This window comes from Scyliorhinus torazame, unplaced genomic scaffold, assembly GCF_047496885.1.
Source record: "Scyliorhinus torazame isolate Kashiwa2021f unplaced genomic scaffold, sScyTor2.1 scaffold_130, whole genome shotgun sequence".
In the NCBI taxonomy this organism is placed as follows: domain Eukaryota; kingdom Metazoa; phylum Chordata; class Chondrichthyes; order Carcharhiniformes; family Scyliorhinidae; genus Scyliorhinus; species Scyliorhinus torazame.
The window spans coordinates 207678-227683 of NW_027307857.1; the positions used below are offsets into that span (position 1 = coordinate 207678).

A 20006-nucleotide genomic window follows, 5' to 3' on the forward strand; every position below is an offset into this window, starting at 1 on the left:
CTTCACAGGAACAGGCCAGTCGATTTCAGCGGGAGCGGTGCGCAAGTGATTTCTGGGAGGTAAGTGTATCCGTTTATAAAAAACACTTATTTTCTGTTGTATTTTTTTTCGACCCGCGGCTTTCTGGGCAGACCCCCCCCCCCCTCCCCCAACCAATAAATTCTGGTGGAGAGGAAACCCGAGACACTACACGTGTAGTGTCTCCCACCCGCCCTCCTCCTCTAACCTAATAATAAGACCCATTGGTGTGAGGTAAGTACCATATTATATTATTATTATATTATTAGCATTGTGCAGGTCAAGGTTCGGAGGTGGAGGAGCAGTCTCTGTCAGCGAGAGAAGCTGAGAACATCTCAGACACTCAGAAGGTAAGAAGGTAAGTAAGTGATTTTTACTCATTTTTACTTTTATACCTTTTTCAAATTGTGTGTGTCGGGGGGAAACTGAAGTGACATCACAGAAAAGCTGTGGCCAGAGTGGCTGGTTGGGAATCTACACTAAATTTTAAAAATTAAGCATTGGTAACTAATTAAACATAATTACTTAATTATAATATAGAGGGGTATCTAAGCCAGAGATCGGAGAGTACTATATTTAGCTTTCGCATTTATAGTAGAAATCTAGTGCTAGGAAACAGATAGTTAACAGTAACTTTGAAATTTAAAAAAATATATATTTAAAAAAACAAATTTTTTTTAAATTTTAAATTTTAATTAATTGACGCAATGTCAGTTAGAGGGGTGCAGAGCTCTGACTGTGAGATGTGGCAGGTCCGGGAGGCTTCCAGCATCCCGGGTGGCTTCATCTGCAGAAAGTGCACCCAACTGGAGCTCCTCACAGACCGCATGGTTCGGTTGGAGCAGCAATTGGATGCACTTAGGAGCATGCAGGTGGCGGAAAGCGTCATAGATCGCAGTTATATAAATGTGGTCACACCCAAGGTGCAGGCAGAGAAATGGGTGACCACCAGAAAGGGCAGGCAGTCAGTGCAGGAATCCCCTGTGGTTGTCCCCCTCTCAAACAGGTATACCCCTTTGGATACTGTCGGGGGGGGATAGCCTATCAGGGGAAAACAGCAGCAGCCAGAGCAGTGGCACCACGGCTGGCTCTGATGTTCAGAAGGGAGGGTCAAAGCGCAGAAGAGCAATAGTAATAGGGGACTCTATAGTCAGGGGCACAGATAGGCGCTTCTGTGGACGTGAAAGAGACTCCAGAATGGTATGTTGCCTCCCTGGTGCCAGGGTCCAGGATGTCTCCAAACGGGTAAAGGGCATCCTGAAGGGGGGGGGCAAACAGGCAGAGGTCATTGTACATATTGGTACTAACGACATAGACAGGAAGGGGCACGAGGTCCTGCAGCAGGAGTTCAGGGAGCTAGGCAGAAAGTTAAAAGACAGGACCTCTTGGGTTGTAATCTCAGGATTACTCCCTGTGCCACGTGCCAGTGAGGCTAGAAATAGGAAGATAGAGCAGCTAAACATGTGGCTAAACAGCTGGTGTAGGAGGGAGGGTTTCCATTATCTGGACCACTGGGAGCTCTTCTGGGGCAGGTGTGACCTGTATAAGAAGGACGGGTTGCATCTAAACTGGAGAGGCATAAATATTCTGGCCGTGAGGTTTGCTAGTGTCACACGGGAGGGTTTAAACTAGTATGGCGGGGGGTGGGCACGGGAGCAATAGGTCAGAAGGTGAGAGCATTGAGGGAGAACTAGGGAATAGGGACAGTGTGGCTCTGAGGCAGAGCAGACAGGGAGAAGTTGCTGAACACAGCGGGTCTGGTGGCCTGAAGTGCATATGTTTTAATGCAAGAAGTATTACGGGTAAGGCAGATGAACTTAGAGCTTGGATTAGTACTTGGAACTATGATGTTGTTGCCATTACAGAGACCTGGTTGAGGGAAGGGCAGGATTGGCAGCTAAACGTTCCAGGATTTAGATGTTTCAGGCGGGATAGAGGGGGATGTAAAAGGGGAGGCGCAGTTGCGCAACTGGTTCGGGAGAATATCACAGCTGTACTGCGAGAGGACACCTCAGAGGGCAGTGAGGCTATATGGGTAGAGATCAGGAATAAGAAGGGTGCAGTCACAATGTTGGGGGTTTACTACAGGCCTCCCAACAGCCAGCGGGACATAGAGGAGCAGATAGGTAGACAGATTTTGGAAAAGAGTAAAAACAACAGGGTTGTGGTGATGGGAGACTTCAACTTCCCCAATATTGACTGGGACTCACTTAGTGCCAGGGGCTTAGACGGGGCGGAGTTTGTAAGGAGCATCCAGGAGGGCTTCTTAAAACAATATGTAGATAGTCCAACTAGGGAAGGGGGGTTACTGGACCTGGTATTGGGGAATGAGCCCGGCCAGGTGGTAGATGTTTCAGTAGGGGAGCATTTCGGTAACAGTGACCACAATTCAGTAAGTTTTAAAGTACTGGTGGACAAGGATAAGAGTGGTCCTAGGATGAATGTGCTAAATTGGGGGAAGGCTAATTCTAACAATATTAGGCGGGAACTGAAGAACCTAGATTGGGGGCGGATGTTTGAGGGCAAATCAACATCTGACATGTGGGAGGCTTTCAAGTGGCAGTTGAAAGGAATTCAGGACTGGCATGTTCCTGTCAGGAAGAAGGATAAATACGGCAATTTTCGGGAACCTTGGATAACGAGAGATATTGTAGGCCTCGTCAAAAAGAAAAAGGAGGCATTTGTCAGGGCAAAAAGGCTGGGAACAGACGAAGCCTGCATGGAATATAAGGAAAGTAGGAAGGAACTTAAGCAAGGAGTCAGGAGGGCTAGAAGGGGTCACGAAAAGTCATTGGCAAATAGGGTTAAGGAAAATCCCAAGGCTTTTTACACTTACATAAAAAGCAAGAGGGTAGCCAGGGAAAGGGTTGGCCCACTGAAGGATAAGCAAGGGAATCTATGTGTGGAGCCAGAGGAAATGGGCGAGGTACTAAATGAATACTTTGCATCAGTATTCACCAAAGAGAAGAAATTGGTAGATGTTGAGTCTGGAGAAGGGTGTGTAGATAGCCTGGGTCACATTGAGATCCAAAAAGACGAGGTGTTGGGTGTCTTAAAAAATATTAAGGTAGATAAGTCCCCAGGGCCTGATGGGATCTACCCCAGAATACTGAAGGAGGCTGGAGAGGAAATTGCTGAGGCCTTGACAGAAATCTTTGGATCCTCACTGTCTTCAGGGGATGTCCCGGAGGACTGGAGAATAGCTAATGCTGTTCCTCTGTTTAAGAAGGGTAGCAAGGATAATCCAGGGAACTACAGGCCGGTGAGCCTTACTTCAGTGGTAGGGAAATTACTGGAGAGAATTCTTCGAGACAGGATCTACTCCCATTTGGAAGCAAATGGACGTATTAGTGAGAGGCAGCATGGTTTTGTGAAGGGGAGGTCGTGTCTCACTAACTTGATAGAGTTTTTCGAGGAGGTCACTAAGATGATGGATGCAGGTAGGGCAGTGGATGTTGTCTATATGGACTTCAGTAAGGCCTTTGACAAGGTCCCTCATGGTAGACTAGTACAAAAGGTGAAGTCACACGGGATCAGGGGTGAGCTGGCAAGGTGGATACAGAACTGGCTAGGCCATAGAAGGCAGAGAGTAGCAATGGAAGGATGCTTTTCTAATTGGAGGGCTGTGACCAGTGGTGTTCCACAGGGATCAGTGCTGGGACCTTTGCTCTTTGTAGTGTATATAAATGATTTGGAGGAAAATGTAACTGGTCTGATTAGTAAGTTTGCAGACGACACAAAGGTTGGTGGAATTGCGGATAGCGATGAGGACTGTCGGAGGATACAGCAGGATTTAGATTGTCTGGAGACTTGGGCGGAGAGATGGCAGATGGAGTTTAATCCGGACAAATGTGAGGTAATGCATTTTGGAAGGTCTAATGCAGGTAGGGAATATACAGTGAATGGTAGAACCCTCAAGAGTATTGAAAGTCAAAGAGATCTAGGAGTACAGGTCCACTGGTCATTGAAAGGGGCAACACAGGTGGAGAAGGTAGTCAAGAAGGCATACGGCATGCTTGCCTTCATTGGCCGGGGCATTGAGTATAAGAATTGGCAAGTCATGTTGCAGCTGTATAGAACCTTAGTTAGGCCACACTTGGAGTATAGTGTTCAATTCTGGTCGCCACACTACCAGAAGGATGTGGAGGCTTTAGAGAGGGTGCAGAAGAGATTTACCAGAATGTTGCCTGGTATGGAGGGCATTAGCTATGATGAGCGGTTGAATAAACTCGGTTTGTTCTCACTGGAACAAAGGAGGTTGAGGGGAGACCTGATAGAAGTCTACAAAATTATGAGGGGCATAGACAGAGTGGATAGTCAGAGGCTTTTCCCCAGGGTAGAGGGGTCAATTACTAGGGGGCATAGGTTTAGGGTGAGAGGGGCAAGGTTTAGAGTAGATGTACGAGGCAAGTTTTTTATGCAGAGGGTAGTGGGTGCCTGGAACTCGCTACCGGAGGAGGTGGTGGAAGCAGGGACGATAGTGACATTTAAGGGGCATCTTGACAAATACATGAATAGGATGGGAATAGAGGGATACGGACCCAGGAAGTGTAGAAGATTGTAGTTTAGTCGGGCAGCATGGTCGGCACGGGCTTGGAGGGCCGAAGGGCCTGTTCCTGTGCTGTACATTTCTTTGTTCTTTGTTCTTTGGCGGCTCATTTGCCTGGGGCTTCTTCGCCAGCACCCGATGTGCCCCGTCCAACTCCAGCGGCCTCGAAGGGGCCTTCGTGCCCATCATCGCCTCGAGCATCGTGCTCGCGTATGCCCCGGCATCAGCCCCCTCCGCTCCTTCAGAGAGACCCAGGATTCGCAGATTCTTTCTCTTCGACCTGTTCTCCAGGTCTTCGAGTCTTCCCGCCCACCTCTTGTGTAGCGCCTCGTTCTGCTCCACTCTCACCGCCAGGCCCACGAGCTCGTCCTCGTTCTGACTGACTCTTTTCTGTACCTCCTGGATCTTAGCTTCGTGGGCCTTCTGGGTGATCCCGAGTCCTTCAATTGCCGAAAGCATAGGCGCCAACATCTCCTTGCGCATCTCCTCGCGCTGCTCCTCGAAGCAGCGCTTGATGAACTCCTGCAGCTCCCCTTTGTCCCTGACCGCCGCCATTTTGTTTTCTTTCCCTCGCTTCTCCCGTTGCTCCAGTGCCGCTCCTTTGGCCATTACACTTTCTGGTCCGTTTCATAGAAGTTGGAGGGGGACCTCTCTCTTCCCTTCCCCACAGGTTGCATCCCAAAAAAAAAAAAAAAAAATGTTCTGTTGGGGCTCCTCTAACGAGCCTGAACGTCCGTGGTAGCGGGAGCTGCCGAATCGTGCGGCTTAGCTCCGCATAGCCGCAACCGGAAGTCGAGAGGGAATCCTTTTGGCAGTGTTCGCTTCACCAGTCTGCCCCAAAAAGTCTATGGAAACTCCTGAAAAAGGTCTGAGAGTCCGTTCCAGACGGGAGCTGCCGAATGTGCGACCTACTCCTCCATGGCCGCCACCGGAAGCCTCGTCCCTGCTTCTTCAATGGCCCTGGTAGATCTTTTCACAGTTGTTCCCTCTGCTGCTAGAATTAACCTTTGATGGAATCAAGTCAGATTGCAGCTTTAAGCTTGCCCTTCCCCCGCCTGCATGCTGGAAGGGGCCTCTGTCTATTCCTGCAGCTCAAGCCAAATCTTTTACTGTTTCTGCCGGGTCTGGTAGCCAAAAGACATAACATTCCTGGGGGACACCGTCAGGGGAATGCTGCAGCCTCCTTCCCACTCCGGGAAATGTCAAACAAATGCAGTGGGGGCCCTGTAACGAGCCCAAAAGTCCGTTCCAAGCAGGAGCTGCCGAATATGCGACCTAGCTCTGCATAGCCGCACCCGGAAGTCTCACAGAGGGACATAGATAAGCTGCAGAGCTGGGCTGAGAGGTGGCAAATGGAGTTTAATGCAGAAAAGTGTGAGGTGATTCATTTTGGAAGGAATAACAGGAAGACAGAGTACTGGGCTAATGGTAAGATTCTTGGCCTGACAGGTACATACTTATCAAGGACACGCAGCAGCTGTTCCTTGAACAAGCTCCACATTTCCATTGTGCCCATCCCTTGCAGTTTCCTTCCCCATCCTATGCATCCTAAGCCTTGCCTAATCACATCATAATTGCCTTTCCCCCCAGATATAACTCTTGCCCTGCGGTATATACCTATCCATTTCCATCACTAAAGAAAACGTAACTTTACGTTTACTTTACAGAGGAGATTTACCAGAATGTTGCCTAGTATGGAGGGAAGATCTTATGAGGAAAGGCTGAGGGACTTGAGGCTGTTTTCGTTAGAGAGAAGAAGGTTAAGAGGTGACTTAATTGAGGCATCCAAGATGATCAGAGGATTGGATAGTGTGGACAGTGAGAGCCTTTTTCCTCAGATGGTGATGTCTAGCACGAGGGGACATAGCTTTAAATTGAGGGGAGATAGATATAGGACAGATGTCAGGGGTAGGTTCTTTACTCAGAGAGTAGTAAGGGTGTGGAATGCCCTGCCTGCAACAGTAGTGGACTCGCCAACACTCAGGGTATTCAAATGGTCATTGGATAGACATATGGACGATAAGGGAATAGTGTAGATGGGCTTTAGAGTGGTTTCACAGGTCGGTGCAACATCGAGGGCCGAAGGGCCTGTACTGCGCTGTAATAGAACATAGAACATAGAACAATACAGCGCAGTACAGGCCCTTCGGCCCACGATGTTGCACCGAAACAAAAGCCATCTAACCTACACTATGCCATTATCATCCATATGTTTATCCAATAAACTTATAAATGCCCTCAATGTTGGCGAGTTCACTACTGTAGCAGGTAGGGCATTCCACGGCCTCACTACTCTTTGCGTAAAGAACCTACCCCTGACCTCTGTCCTATATCTATTACCCCTCAGTTTAAGGCTATGTCCCCTCGTGCTAGCCATTTCCATCCGCGGGAGAAGGCTCTCACTGTCCACCCTATCTAACCCTCTGATCGTTTTGTATGCCTCTATTAAGTCTCCTCTTAACCTTCTTCTCTCTAACGAAAACAACCTCAAGTCCATCAGCCTTTCCTCATAAGATTTTCCCTCCATACCAGGCAACATCCTGGTAAATCTCCTCTTCACCCGTTCCAAAGCCTCCACGTCCTTCCTATAATGCGGTGACCAGAACTGTACGCAATACTCCAAATGCGGCCGTACCAGAGTTCTGTACAGCTGCAACATGGCCTCCTGACTCCGGAACTCAATCCCTCTACCAATAAAGGCCAACACTCCATAGGCCTTCTTCACCACCCTATCAACCTGGGTGGCAACTTTCAGGGATCTATGTACATGGACACCTAGATCCCTCTGCTCATCCACACTTTCAAGAACTTTTCCATTAGCCAAATATTCCACATTCCTGTTATTCCTTCCAAAGTGAATCACCTCACACTTCTCTACATTAAACTCCATTTGCCACCTCTCAGCCCAGCACTGCAGCTTATCTATATCCCTCTGTAACCTGCTACTTCCTTCCACACTATCGACAACACCACCGACTTTAGTATCGTCTGCAAATTTACTCACCCACCCTTCCGCGCCTTCCTCTAGGTCATTGATAAAAATGACAAACAGCAACGGCCTCAGAACAGATCCTTGTGGTACTCCACTTGTGACAGAACTCCATTCTGAACATTTCCCATCAACCACCACCCTCTGTCTTCTTTCAGCTAGCCAATTTCTGATCCACATCTCTAAATCACCCTCAATCCCCAGCCTCCGTATTTTCTTCAATAGCCTACCGTGGGGAACCTTATCAAACGCTATGCTGAAATCCATATACACCACATCAACTGCTCTACCCTCGTCTACCTGTTCAGTCACCTTCTCAAAGAACTCGATAAGGTTTGTGAGGCATGACCTACCCTTCACAAAGCCATGCTGACTATCCCTGATCATATTATTCCTATCTAGATGATTATAAATCTTGTCTCTTATAATCCCCTCCAAGACTTTACCCACTACAGACGTGAGGCTCACCGGTCTATAGTTGCCGGGGTTGTCTCTGCTCCCCTTTTTGAACAAAGGGACCACATTTGCTATCCTCCAGTCCTCTGGCACTATTCCTGTATCCAATGATGACATAAAAATCAAAGCCAATGGTCCAGCAATCTCTTCCCTGGCCTCCCAGAGAATCCTAGAATAAATCCCATCAGGTCCCGGGGACTTATCTATTTTCAGCCTGTCCAGAATTGCCAACACCTCTTCCCTACGTACCTCAATGCCATCTAATCTATTTTCCTGGAGCTCAGCATTCTCCTCCACAACATTATCTTTTTCCTGAGTGAATACTGACGAAAAATATTCATTTAGTATCTCGCCTATCTCTTCAGACTCCACACACAATTTCCCATCCCTGTCCTTGACTGGTCCTACTCTTTCCCTCGTCATTCGCTTATTCCTGACATACCTATAGAAAGCTTTTGGGTTTTCCTTGATCCTTCCTGCCAAATACTTCTCATGTCCCCTCCTTGCTCGTCTTAGCTCTCTCTTTAGATCCTTCCTCGCTACCTTGTAACTATCCATCGCCCCAACTGAAACTTCACACCTCATCTTCACATCGGCCTCCTTCTTCCTCTTAACAAGAGATTCCACTTCTTTGGTAAACAACAGTTCCCTCGCTCGACGCCTTCCTCCTTGCCTGACCGGTACATACTTATCAAGAACACGCAGTAGCTGATCCTTGAACAAGCCCCACTTATCCAGTGTGCCCAACACTTGCAGCCTACTTCTCCACCTTATCCCCCCCCAAGTCACGTCTAATGGCATCATAATTTCCCTTCCCCCAGCTATAACTCTTGCCCTGCGGTGTATACTTATCCCTTTCCATCCTTAACGTAAACGTCACCGAATTGTGGTCACTGTCCCCAAAGTACTCACCTACCTCCAAATCCAACACCTGGCCTGGTTCATTACCCAAAACCAAATCCAATGTGACCCTCGCCTCTTGCTGTCCTGTCAACAAACTGTGTCAGGAAACCCTCCTGCACACACTGTACAAAAAAACGACCCATCTAATGTACTCGAACTATATCTTTTCCAGTCAATATTTGGAAAGTTAAAGTCTCCCATAATAACTACCCTGTTACTTTCGCTCTTATCCAGGATCATCCTCGCCATCCTTTCCTCTACATCCCTAGAACTATTTGGAGGCCTATAGAAGACTCCCAACAGTGTGACCTCTCCTTTCATGTTTCTAACCTCAGCCCATACTACCTCGGAAGATGAGTTCCCATCTAGCATCCTCTCCGCCACCGTAATACTGCTCTTGACTAGCAGCGCCACACCTCCCCCTCTTTTGCCTCCTTCTCTGAGCTTACTAAAACACCTAAACCCCGGAACCTGCAACATCCATTCCTGTCCCTGCTCTATCCATGTCTCCGAAATGGCCACAACATCGAAGTCCCAGGTACCAACCCATGCTGCCAGTTCCCCTACCTTATTTCGTATACTCCTGGCATTGAAGTAGACACACTTCAAACCACCTACCTGAACACTGGCCCCGTCCTGCGACGTCAAATCTGAGCTCCTGACCTCTATACTCTCATTCTCCCTTACCCTAAAACTACAATCCAGGTTCCCATGCCCCTGCTGCATTAGTTTAAACCCCCGCAAAGAGCACTAACAAATCTCCCCCCCAGGATATTTGTGCCCCTCAGGTTCAGATGTAGACCATCCTGTCTGTAGAGGTCCCACCTTCCCCAGAAAGAGCCCCAGTTATCCAGAAATCTGAATCCCTCCCGCCTGCACCATCCCTGTAGCCACGTGTTTAATTGCTCTCGCTCCCTATTCCTCATCTCACTATCATGTGGCACGGGCAATAACCCAGAGATAACAACTCTGTTTGTTCTAGTTCTGAGCTTCCATCCTAGCTCCCTGAAAGCCTGCCTGACATCCTTGTCCCCTTTCCTACCTATGTCGTTAGTGCCAATGTGGACCACGACTTGGGGCTGCTCCCCCTCCCCCTTAAGGACCCGGAAAACACGATCCGAGACATCACGTACCCTTGCACCTGGGAGGCAACATACCAAACGTGAGTCTCTCTCGCTCCCACAAAATCTCCTATCTGTGCCCCTGACTATAGAGTCCCCAATTACTAATGCTCTGCTCCTCTCCCCCCTTCCCTTCTGAGCAACAGGGACAGACTCCGTGCCAGAGGCCCGTACCCCATGGCTTACCCCTGGTAAGTCGTCCCCCCCACAAGTATCCAAAGCGGTATACTTGTTTCTCAGGGGAACGACCGCAGGGGATCCCTGCACTGACTGCTTTTTCCCAGTCCCCCTTACAGTTACCCACCTATCTCCACTCTTTGGTGTAACTAATTCCCTAAAGCTGCTATCTATGACCCCCTCTACCTCCCGAATGATCCGAAGTTCTTCCAACTCCAGCTCCAGTTCCCTAACTCGGTCTTGGAGGAGCTGGAGATGGCAGCACTTCCTGCAGGTAAAATCAGCAGGGACACTAACTGCATCCCTCACCTCAAACATCCTGCAGGAGGAACATTGCACTCCCTTCCCTGCCATTCCTCTAACTTTCTACCAAGATCTGGCTAACAACTAAATTAAATTTTTTATAAAAAATAATAATAATAAAATAAAATATGGTACTTACCTCAGACCAATGGGTTTTATTATTAGGTTAGAGGAGGAGGGCGGGTGGGAGACACTACACGTGTAGTGTCTCGGGTTTCCTCTCCACCAGAATTTATTGGGGAGGGTCTTCCCAGACGTCCGCGGGTCGACTTCCTGTTCCCGCCTTAAACACTAGAATTTTTTTATTTTTTTTAAATTTAAAGGAGAAACTTAACTCCCAGAAATCACTTCCGCACTGCCCCCGCTGAAATGGACTAGCCTGCTCCGCTCCTGCTGAAATCGACTTGACCTGCAAGGTAAGCAAGTTAATCTGTACTCACCTCACCACAGACAGCGACCTTTTAAATGGTCCCCTCTGCCTCGCAGCCCCCGCGCTTTTTCAAAATTCCCGCGCTGATTCTAAGGTCCCAGCTCTCACTCCCGAACTCAACAGCTGAGCTGCAAGGTAAGCAAGTTAATCTGTACTCCAATGTTTTATGTTCTATTGTCTATTGTTTTTTGGGATCTTGCTGTGCACACATTGGCTGCTGATTTTCTGCCGCTGACATGGTGATTACATTGGATGGAAAGTGATTTAGGAAGTTGCTGAGATTTTGGAATGTGCTCCGGTGACCTATTGTTCCTCTGCTATTTTCCAGGTATGAACGACTTCAGCTACCTGCACACAAACTGTTTTGAAATCACGATCGAATTGAGCTGTGACAAATATCCTCACCAGAGTGAGCTTCCAACAGAGTGGGAAAATAATAAAGAGTCCCTTTTAATCTATATGGAGCAGGTCAGTGCGTGGCCTTGTACTGGTCCTCACTACGCTTGTCAGTGGCGAGTGGTGGGGGGGTATTAATTTAAACAGCTCCAATTTCCCCTCTCACAACCCATTCAGAAATGAAAAGGGGTTTTATTTGCTTCCCCCTTTATAAGCTGTGGTGTGCTTCCCTTCCCTCAGCTACAGAGCAATCCAATTTTCTATCATCAGTCCCACATCGAACTCGAGATGGGGTGAGCTGTTCCCAGACTCCTCAATGACCCTCTTATGGACTGAACTCACCTCTTCACACATCTTCTCGCCTAAGTAATACTACACTCTGTGCTTCACCCGATGTCTGTGTCTATGTATTTACACACACTGTAGCACAGTGATTGGCACTGCTGCTTCACAGCGCCAGAGTCCCAGGTTCGATTCCCCGCTGGGTCACTGTCTGTGCGGAGTCTGCACGTTCTCCCCGTGTCTGCGTGGGTTTCCTCCGGGTGCTCCGGTTTCCTCCCACAAGTCCCGAAAGACGTGCTGTTAGGCGAATTGGACATGAATTCTCCCTCTGTGTACCCGAACAGGCGCCGGAGTGTGGCGACTAGGGGCTTTCCACAGTAACTTCATTGCAGTGATAATGTAAGCCTACTTGTGACAATAATAAAGGTTATTATTATTACATTGTGTATTTATGTATGTCCTATGTTTTTTCATGTATGGAATGATCTGCCTGGACTTTTCACTGTACCTTGGTACACGTGACAATAAACAAATCCAATCCAGCACCAGGGACCCGGGTTCAAAGCCTTTGACTAGCTTCCTCGTGGTAGACTGGTACGAAAGGTGAAGTCACACGGGATCAGGGGTGAGGTGGCAAGGTGGATACAGAACTGGCTAGGTCATAGAAGGCGGAGGGTAGCAGTAGAAGGGTGTTTTTCTGAATGGAAGGTTGTGACTAGTGGTGTTCCACAGGGATCGGTGCTGGGGCCTCTGTTGTTGGTGATGTATCGAAACGATTTGGAGGAAATCCCTATATTGACTAGGGCACACTTACTGCTAGAGGCATGGATGGAGCAGAATTTGTAAGGAGCGTCCAGGAGGGTTTCTTCTCCGTATCCCTCTATTCCCATCCTATTCATGTATTTGTCAAGGTGCCCCTTAAATGTCACTATCGTCCCTGCTTCCACCACCTCCTCCGGTAGCGAGTTCCAGGCACCCACTACCCTCTGCGTAAAAAACTTGCCTCGTACATCTACTCTAAACCTTGCCCCTCTCACCTTAAACCTATGCCCCCTAGTAATTGACCCCTCTACCCTGGGGAAAAGCGTCTGACTATCCACCCTGTCTATGCCTCTCAGAATTTTGTAGACCTCTATCAGGTCTCCCCTCAGCCTCCGTCTTTCCAGTGAAAACAATCCTAGTTTATTCAACCGCTCCTCACAGCCAACACCCTCGAGACCAGGCAACATCCTGGTGAACCTTCCCTGCACTCTCTCCAAAGCTTCCAATAATTCTGATAATGAACTGCACGCAACACTCCAAATGCGGCCTAACCAAGATTTTACACAGCAATAGGGAAAGGACAAAATGTAACCTCTCTTGGTAAACAGGTCATGGCAATTGCTTGAGGTGACGGTGGGGGACCGCATTGGGACCAGCGACCGTAGTTCTATTAATTTTAAAATAGTTATGGAAAGGGACAAAAGTGGTCCAAAGTGCAAGTTCTACATTGGGGCGAATTTCAATGGAATTAGACAGGAGCTTGCAAGGGCTGATTGGAGGGGCTCGTTTGAGGGCAAAGGGACCTCTGGCAAGTGGGAGGCCTTTAAAAGTTAAATTGCTGGAGTTCAGGGTCGATATAAGACTACAAAACATAGGAGCAGAATTAGGCCACTCGGCCCATCGCGTCTGCTCCGCCATTCGATCATGGCTGATATTTTTCTCATCCCCATTCTCCTGCCTTCTCCCCAGTTGGGAAACCACTGTGTTCCTATATTAAGGGTTGTACGGTAGAACCTGCACTACAGGTTCACCTGGGCCCCTGCATGCTAGCCCTGCCCAGGAGCCGGGTTATAAATATGCGTGGCCTTCAGCTCGCAGCCATTTCGCCAGCTGCTGTGGGAGGCCACACACCTGATACTAATAAAGCCCCAGTTTGAATTCAACTTGCTCTCCAGTCAAATTGGTCCTGCCTCACCCATAACCCCTGACCCCCTTATTAATCAGGAACTGATCTATCTCTGTCTTAAAGACACTCAGTGAATTGGCCTCCTTCGGCAAAGAATTCCACAGATTCACCACCCTCTGGCTGAAGAAATTCCTCCTCATCTCTGTTTTAAAGGATCGTCCCTTTAGTCTGAGATGGTGTCCTCTGGTTCTAGTTTTTCCTACAAGTGAAAACATCCTCTCCACGTCCACTCTATCCCGGCCTCGCAGTATCCTGTAAGTTTCAATAAGATCCCCCTCATCCTTCTAAACTCCAACGCGTACAGACCCAGAGTCCTCAAACGTTCCTCATACGACAAGCTCTTCATTCCAGGAATCATTCTTGTGAACCTCCTCTGGACCCTTTCCAAGGGCAGCACATCCTTCCTTAGGTACAGGGCCCAAAACTGCTCACAATACTCCAAATGGTGTATGTTCCTGTTCCTGTCAGGGTGATGGCAAGGCTGGCAGGAGTACGGAACTCTGGATGACAAAACACACTCAGGTTTTGGCCAGGAAAAAGGAGGCATGGCTCAGGTACACGCAGCTGGAACTCGGGTACACGCAGCTGGAACTCGGGTACACGCAGCTGGAACTCGGGTACACGCAGCTGGAACTCGGGTACACGCAGCTGGAACTCGGGTACACGCAGCTGGAACTCGGGTACACGCAGCTGGAACTCGGGTACGCGCAGCTGGAACTCGGGTACGCGCAGCTGGAACTCGGGTACACGCAGCTGGAACTCGGGTACACGCAGCTGGAACTCGGGTACACGCAGCTGGAACTCGGGTACACGCAGCTGGAACTCGGGTACGCGCAGCTGGAACTCGGGTACGCGCAGCTGGAACTCGGGTACGCGCAGCTGGAACTCGGGTACGCGCAGCTGGAACTCGGGTACGCGCAGCTGGAACTCGGGTACGCGCAGCTGGAACTCGGGTACGCGCAGCTGGAACTCGGGTACACGCAGCTGGAACTCGGGTACACGCAGCTGGAACTCGGGTACACGCAGCTGGAACTCGGGTACACGCAGCTGGAACTCGGGTACACGCAGCTGGAACTCGGGTACACGCAGCTGGAACTCGGGTACACGCAGCTGGAACTCGGGTACGCGCAGCTGGAACTCGGGTACGCGCAGCTGGAACTCGGGTACGCGCAGCTGGAACTCGGGTACGCGCAGCTGGAACTCGGGTACGCGCAGCTGGAACTCGGGTACGCACAGCTGGAACTCGGGTACGCGCAGCTGGAACTCGGGTACACGCAGCTGGAACTCGGGTACACGCAGCTGGAACTCGGGTACACGCAGCTGGAACTCGGGTACACGCAGCTGGAACTCGGGTACACGCAGCTGGAACTCGGGTACACGCAGCTGGAACTCGGGTACACGCAGCTGGAATCAAGGGATTCCCCGGGGGTCTACAGGGGATACAGGAGTATTCTCAAGGAGGAAATTAGGAGGGCAAAAAGGGGGCATGAGGTAGCTTTAGCCGAGAGGATTAAGTATAAATAAAAAAGGAAAAAGAATAAGGAGAGAGAGAGTAGAACCTCTCAAGGGCCGAAGTGGACAAACATGTGTGAAACCGCAGGAGATGGGCGAGGTTCTCAATGAATGTTTCTCCTGTGTGTTTACTGTGGAGAAAGACATGGAGACTTGGGAACCTGGGAAGGTTAGTGGCGATATATTGGGGACAGTTCGCATTGCAGTAGAGGAGGTGATGGACGTATTAAAATGTATGAAAGGTGGATAAATCTCCTGACCCTGACCAGCTACATCCAAGAGCGCTGCGTGAGGCGAGAGAAGAAATTGCGGGAGCCCTGGCTGAGATATTTGCATCATCGTTAGCCACGGGTGAGGTACCAGAAGACTGAAGAGCAGCAAATGTTGTGCCCTTATTTAAGAAGGGCTGCAAAGAAAAACCTGGGAATTGTAGACCGGTGAGCCTAACATCTGTGGTGGGTAAGTTACTGGGGAGAATTCTGAGGGATAAGATATCCAGGCATTTGGAATGACTGGGTTTGAAATGGTCAATGGAGTTCAATACAGACAAGTGTGAGGCGTTGCACTTTGGAAAATCAAATCAAGGTGAACGGTAGGACCTGAGCGAGTATCATGGAACAGAATAATAATAATCTTTATTGTCACAAGTAGGTTAACATGAAATGAAAATGAAATGAAAATCGCTTATTGTCACAAGTAGGCTTCAATGAAGTTACTGTGAAAAGCCCCTAGTCGCCACATTCCGGCGCCTGTTCGGGGAGGCTGTTACGGGAATTGAACCGTGCTGCTGGCCTGCCTTGGTCTGCTTTCAAAGCCAGCGATTTAGCCCTGTGCTAAACAGCCCCTAACACTGCAATGAAGTTACTGTGAAAATCCTAGTCGTCACATTCCGGCGCATGTTCGGGTACACAGAGGGAGAATTCAGAATGTCAAAATTACATAACAGCACGTCTTTTGGGACGATGGGAGGAAACCGGAGCACCCGGAGGAAACCCACGCAGACAGGGGAAGAACGTGCAGACTCCGTACAGACAGTGACCCACGCCGGGAATCGAATCTGGTGTTAGACGTTTAGCTGCTGTCAAAGGTTCTGCTGCTTTTCCACAAACACCTTCTATTTACTTCAACAGACTGACCTATTTGGGTCATCAGAGCCATCGGAATCGAATGTTTCCCCAGAAACATTTTTAAAGCTTCTGTAATCCGATCGAATAAGGTATCCTTATCCGCAAACTGAACTCCTGTCAAAACCAGGAGCCTATCCATGTTGCTCACTCCAGCACAGTCAAGTAATTTAAAGGCCAACACAGACTGTGGAAATTCCAGGTTGTGTTTTTGTTTCTTCTCAATCACTCCTTGGCTTGGTCTGGAAAGGTTGCATCTTGCAACCCTGCACAGCAACCATCCTCTGCTACCATTTGTTAGACGTTTAGCTGCTGTTGTACAAAGAGTTAAAGGTTCTGCTCCTTTTCCACAAACACCTCCAATTTACTTCAACAGACTTTGCACAAAACTCTAACATCACATCACCTGACACAAAGGCCACCTGAAGCCTCTTTACATATCAGTGTCAATTATTGGATACTTAACATAAATGAGACAACTAATTGCAATGTCTCTTAACCCATTACTTAACAGTCTCCCCTTCCTTGGAGAAAAAAAATAATTAGGTGAAACAAAGTTACAAGAAACTCAGAAACACACACGTAATTTCCCCCCTTCTTTTTTTTTATTTTTGGAAGAAAAAGAAACAGTCACAGAAACAGGTGCCCTTCATTAACAATATTCAAACGTTTCTGTGAGCTAGCCCCTCTTTGTGTAAAATAGTCTGACAATTGATAGCTCCTGTCAACCCATTTAATCTTTGCTATCTCCCCTCTGTCCAACATCTGCTTCAAACTTGCGATGTCTATCCTTCACCTTTTTCATTGACACTGTTTGTAGAGTGCACATTTTCCCACAGGGATTTATTGTCAATGTGACATTCGATAGGTATATTACCCAAATCCCGTAATCCCAAAATTTCTGTCAATATAAGAACATAAGAACTAGGAGCAGGAGTAGGCCATCTGGCCCCTCGAGCCTGCTCCACCATTCAATGAGATCATGGCTGATCTTTGTGGACTCAGCTCCACTTTCCGGCCCGAACACCATATCCCCGAATCCCTTTATTCTTTCGAAAGGCATCTATCTTTTTCTTAAAAACATTTAATGAAGGAGCCTCTACTGCTTCACTGGGCAAGGAATTCCAGAGATTCACAACCCTTTGGGTGAAGAAGTTCCTCCTACACTCCGTCCTAAATCTACCTCCCCTTATTTTGAGGCTATGCCCCCTAGTTCTGCTTTCCACGACCAGTGGAAACAACCTGCCCGCATCTATCCTATCTATTCCCTTCATAATCTTATATGTCACAATAAGATCCCCCCGCATCCTTCTAAACTCCAATGAGCACAGTCCCAGTCTACTCAACCTCTCGTCATAATCTAATCCCCTCAGCTCTGGGATCAACCTAGTGAATCTCCTCTGCACTCCCTCCAGTGCCAATGTGTCCTTTCTCAGGTAAAGAGACCAAAACTGAACACAATACTCCAGATGCGGCCTCACCAACACCCTATACAACACCCTTTATATATCTGAGATATATAAAAGGCCATATCCACCGCCTCTACAAGGCTTAACATCTCAGCAGCCAAAGTTCTTTTGACCACTCTCCTTATTTTCTTTGTTTCCCACACAAGAGGACAACATTTACCATTGTTCCCCAAGAGTAAAATTATAAAACCTCCTGCGCTTGAAACCCCATCACATAAATTTGCATAGGACGCATCACTATAAACTGAGTTTCAAGTGCTTACGGTCACCTAAAACCGGGAACTTCAAAACACGCTCCTGCATTTTTAGTTTGACCAACGCTTTATTTGCTCTTACTATGTCTTCCACTTTGGGATCATTCATTTTTGTACTCAACTCTTAAGACATCAAAACTCACGTCCGGTCTAGTCTGTCTACCTAACCAATTTAGTTGCCCAATTAAACTTCGCAGTTGCTCTTTTTCCATCTTTGAAACCATTGCGTCTTTTTGTGAAACTCGGCCACGACTAATTGCGATTGGGCTGATGCTTTCCAAATAAGATTGCTGACGTAAAGTTGCCCCTAACTTAGTCTGTCCAATTTCCAGTCCAATATATTTAAATGCACCGGACGCCTGACTTCCAACCCTGAATTCTTTCCTCAAACCAGAGATTACAATAGCTTCAAAATCACTAGTCCCACCCCACAAAAAATCATCGACATGCATCATAAAAGTGCCAGAAAGATTTCCTTTATAGTCCAATAAAGCATTGCAGGATCTGCTTTCAACTGGCAACAGCCTAACTTTAACAAAACTGACCTGACCGAAAAATACCAGACTCTAGATGCATCATTTAATCCATATACACATTTGTTCAACTTCCAGAGTGCCCCTTCTGTGTTAGCTGCTTCTTTAGGAGGACGGAGAAAAATGTCTCTCTGGAGCTGATGCCCCTGCAAAAAGGCAGCTTTTATATCTATAGATTTGCATTCCCATGCCTTTGTGGCTAATAGAGCCAAGAAGATCTTTAAAATAACATTTCCTGCTGTAGGTGAATCTACCCTTAAATCCTGATCTTCTAAGTTTTCTTCAAATCCCCTTGCCACAAGCCTGGCCTTTGCCTTATAAGTTCCATCCGGAAGAACCTTTTCCGTGCAAATCTATCTGTGGGATAAAGCTCTTTGTCCCCTATCCGGTACTTCCGTGCATACCCCAAATTCACTCCAACTATGCAGTTCTTGCTGTTTAGCATCTTTGATAACTTTTCATCTAATTTATTGGAAGCCACCAAAATCTCACGTGCATGTGGGCTTCTACTCCTATTAGTATTCGTAGTCTTACTCATGTTCCAAGACCTTGACAAACTACATCCCCTCTCCCGCCTGGTATCTCGTTCTGTACTGCTACTGCTTGATCTTTCCCTTTTGCTGTGGGATGTCCTTTCAATAGTTCTCGACCTTTTCCTGCGGACCTGTTCACTATCCGATGTACTATCTGAACTGGCACTGCGTTTCTGTGCCCTCCATTTTTGAACTTTGTTTTCCTAATCCATTGTCTTGACTCCCTCCCCTGAATGCTGTACATTCAACCAGTGTTCGTACTTTCCAGTGGCCTTCCCTGCTCGACTAATAACAGTTGCATCCTTCCATTGACTAGACACTTCTGGCAAGTATGTCACTTTTGTACCAACTTTTGGCAGTTGCCCTTTCGGAAAAATGGCCTGTTCTAATTCATCAGAAGTGTTGTGTTCCTCCACAGAAACCCTGTCTATATCAGTTAATTGGTCCTCATAGTTCTGTAACATATGCGTACCAGATGACTCTGGTTCCTCGTCATGTCTGTCTGCTCTGTCTAAATTTGAAAATTTGTAATCTGTACCCATTATCCTTTATGAATGTACCCTAACAGTTTGATTACCATGTTGCAAAATAATTGTTTTGCCATCTATGCCTATGATCTTCCCTGGGCCTTTCCATTCATTAGAATTGTCTCTCTTATAGTATACCATGCCTCCTTGCTGAAAAACGGCATCTGATGGCCGTACATTATGCCTCAAAGCTCTGCGAATTCTTTCAGAGACTTCTGCTTCCAAAAAAGCTGTTCTACTGCGGTGTAATGCATTTAAATGTTCAGCAAAACCAGAGCTAATTGTAGTCCCCTCCCAAGCTGGAGGCTGGTCATCCAAAATGGATGTAATTTTAGGGTTTCTACCAAACACTAATGGATAGGGACTATAGCCCCCAACCATCTGCAATGAATTCTTTGCATGTACTGCCCATGCTAAAGCTGAATTTAACTTGCAGTTTGGTCCATCCACCAAAATTTTCCAGAGCATGTCATCTATTACCA

The 20006-nt window shown here is 47.7% G+C and overlaps 1 protein-coding gene across 1 annotated transcript in view; it reads left to right on the forward strand.

Annotated features, from left to right (window-relative positions):
- Positions 1-20006, forward strand: part of LOC140405589 (probable carboxypeptidase X1) — a gene marked incomplete at its 5' end in the record, with an annotated part of 216814 nt that overhangs the window by 184033 nt on the left and 12775 nt on the right. Inside the window, one exon of the mRNA XM_072494145.1 lies at positions 11275-11414. Within this exon, the coding sequence (XP_072350246.1) occupies positions 11275-11414 (140 nt within the window). The remainder of the gene's footprint in view (positions 1-11274; positions 11415-20006) is intronic.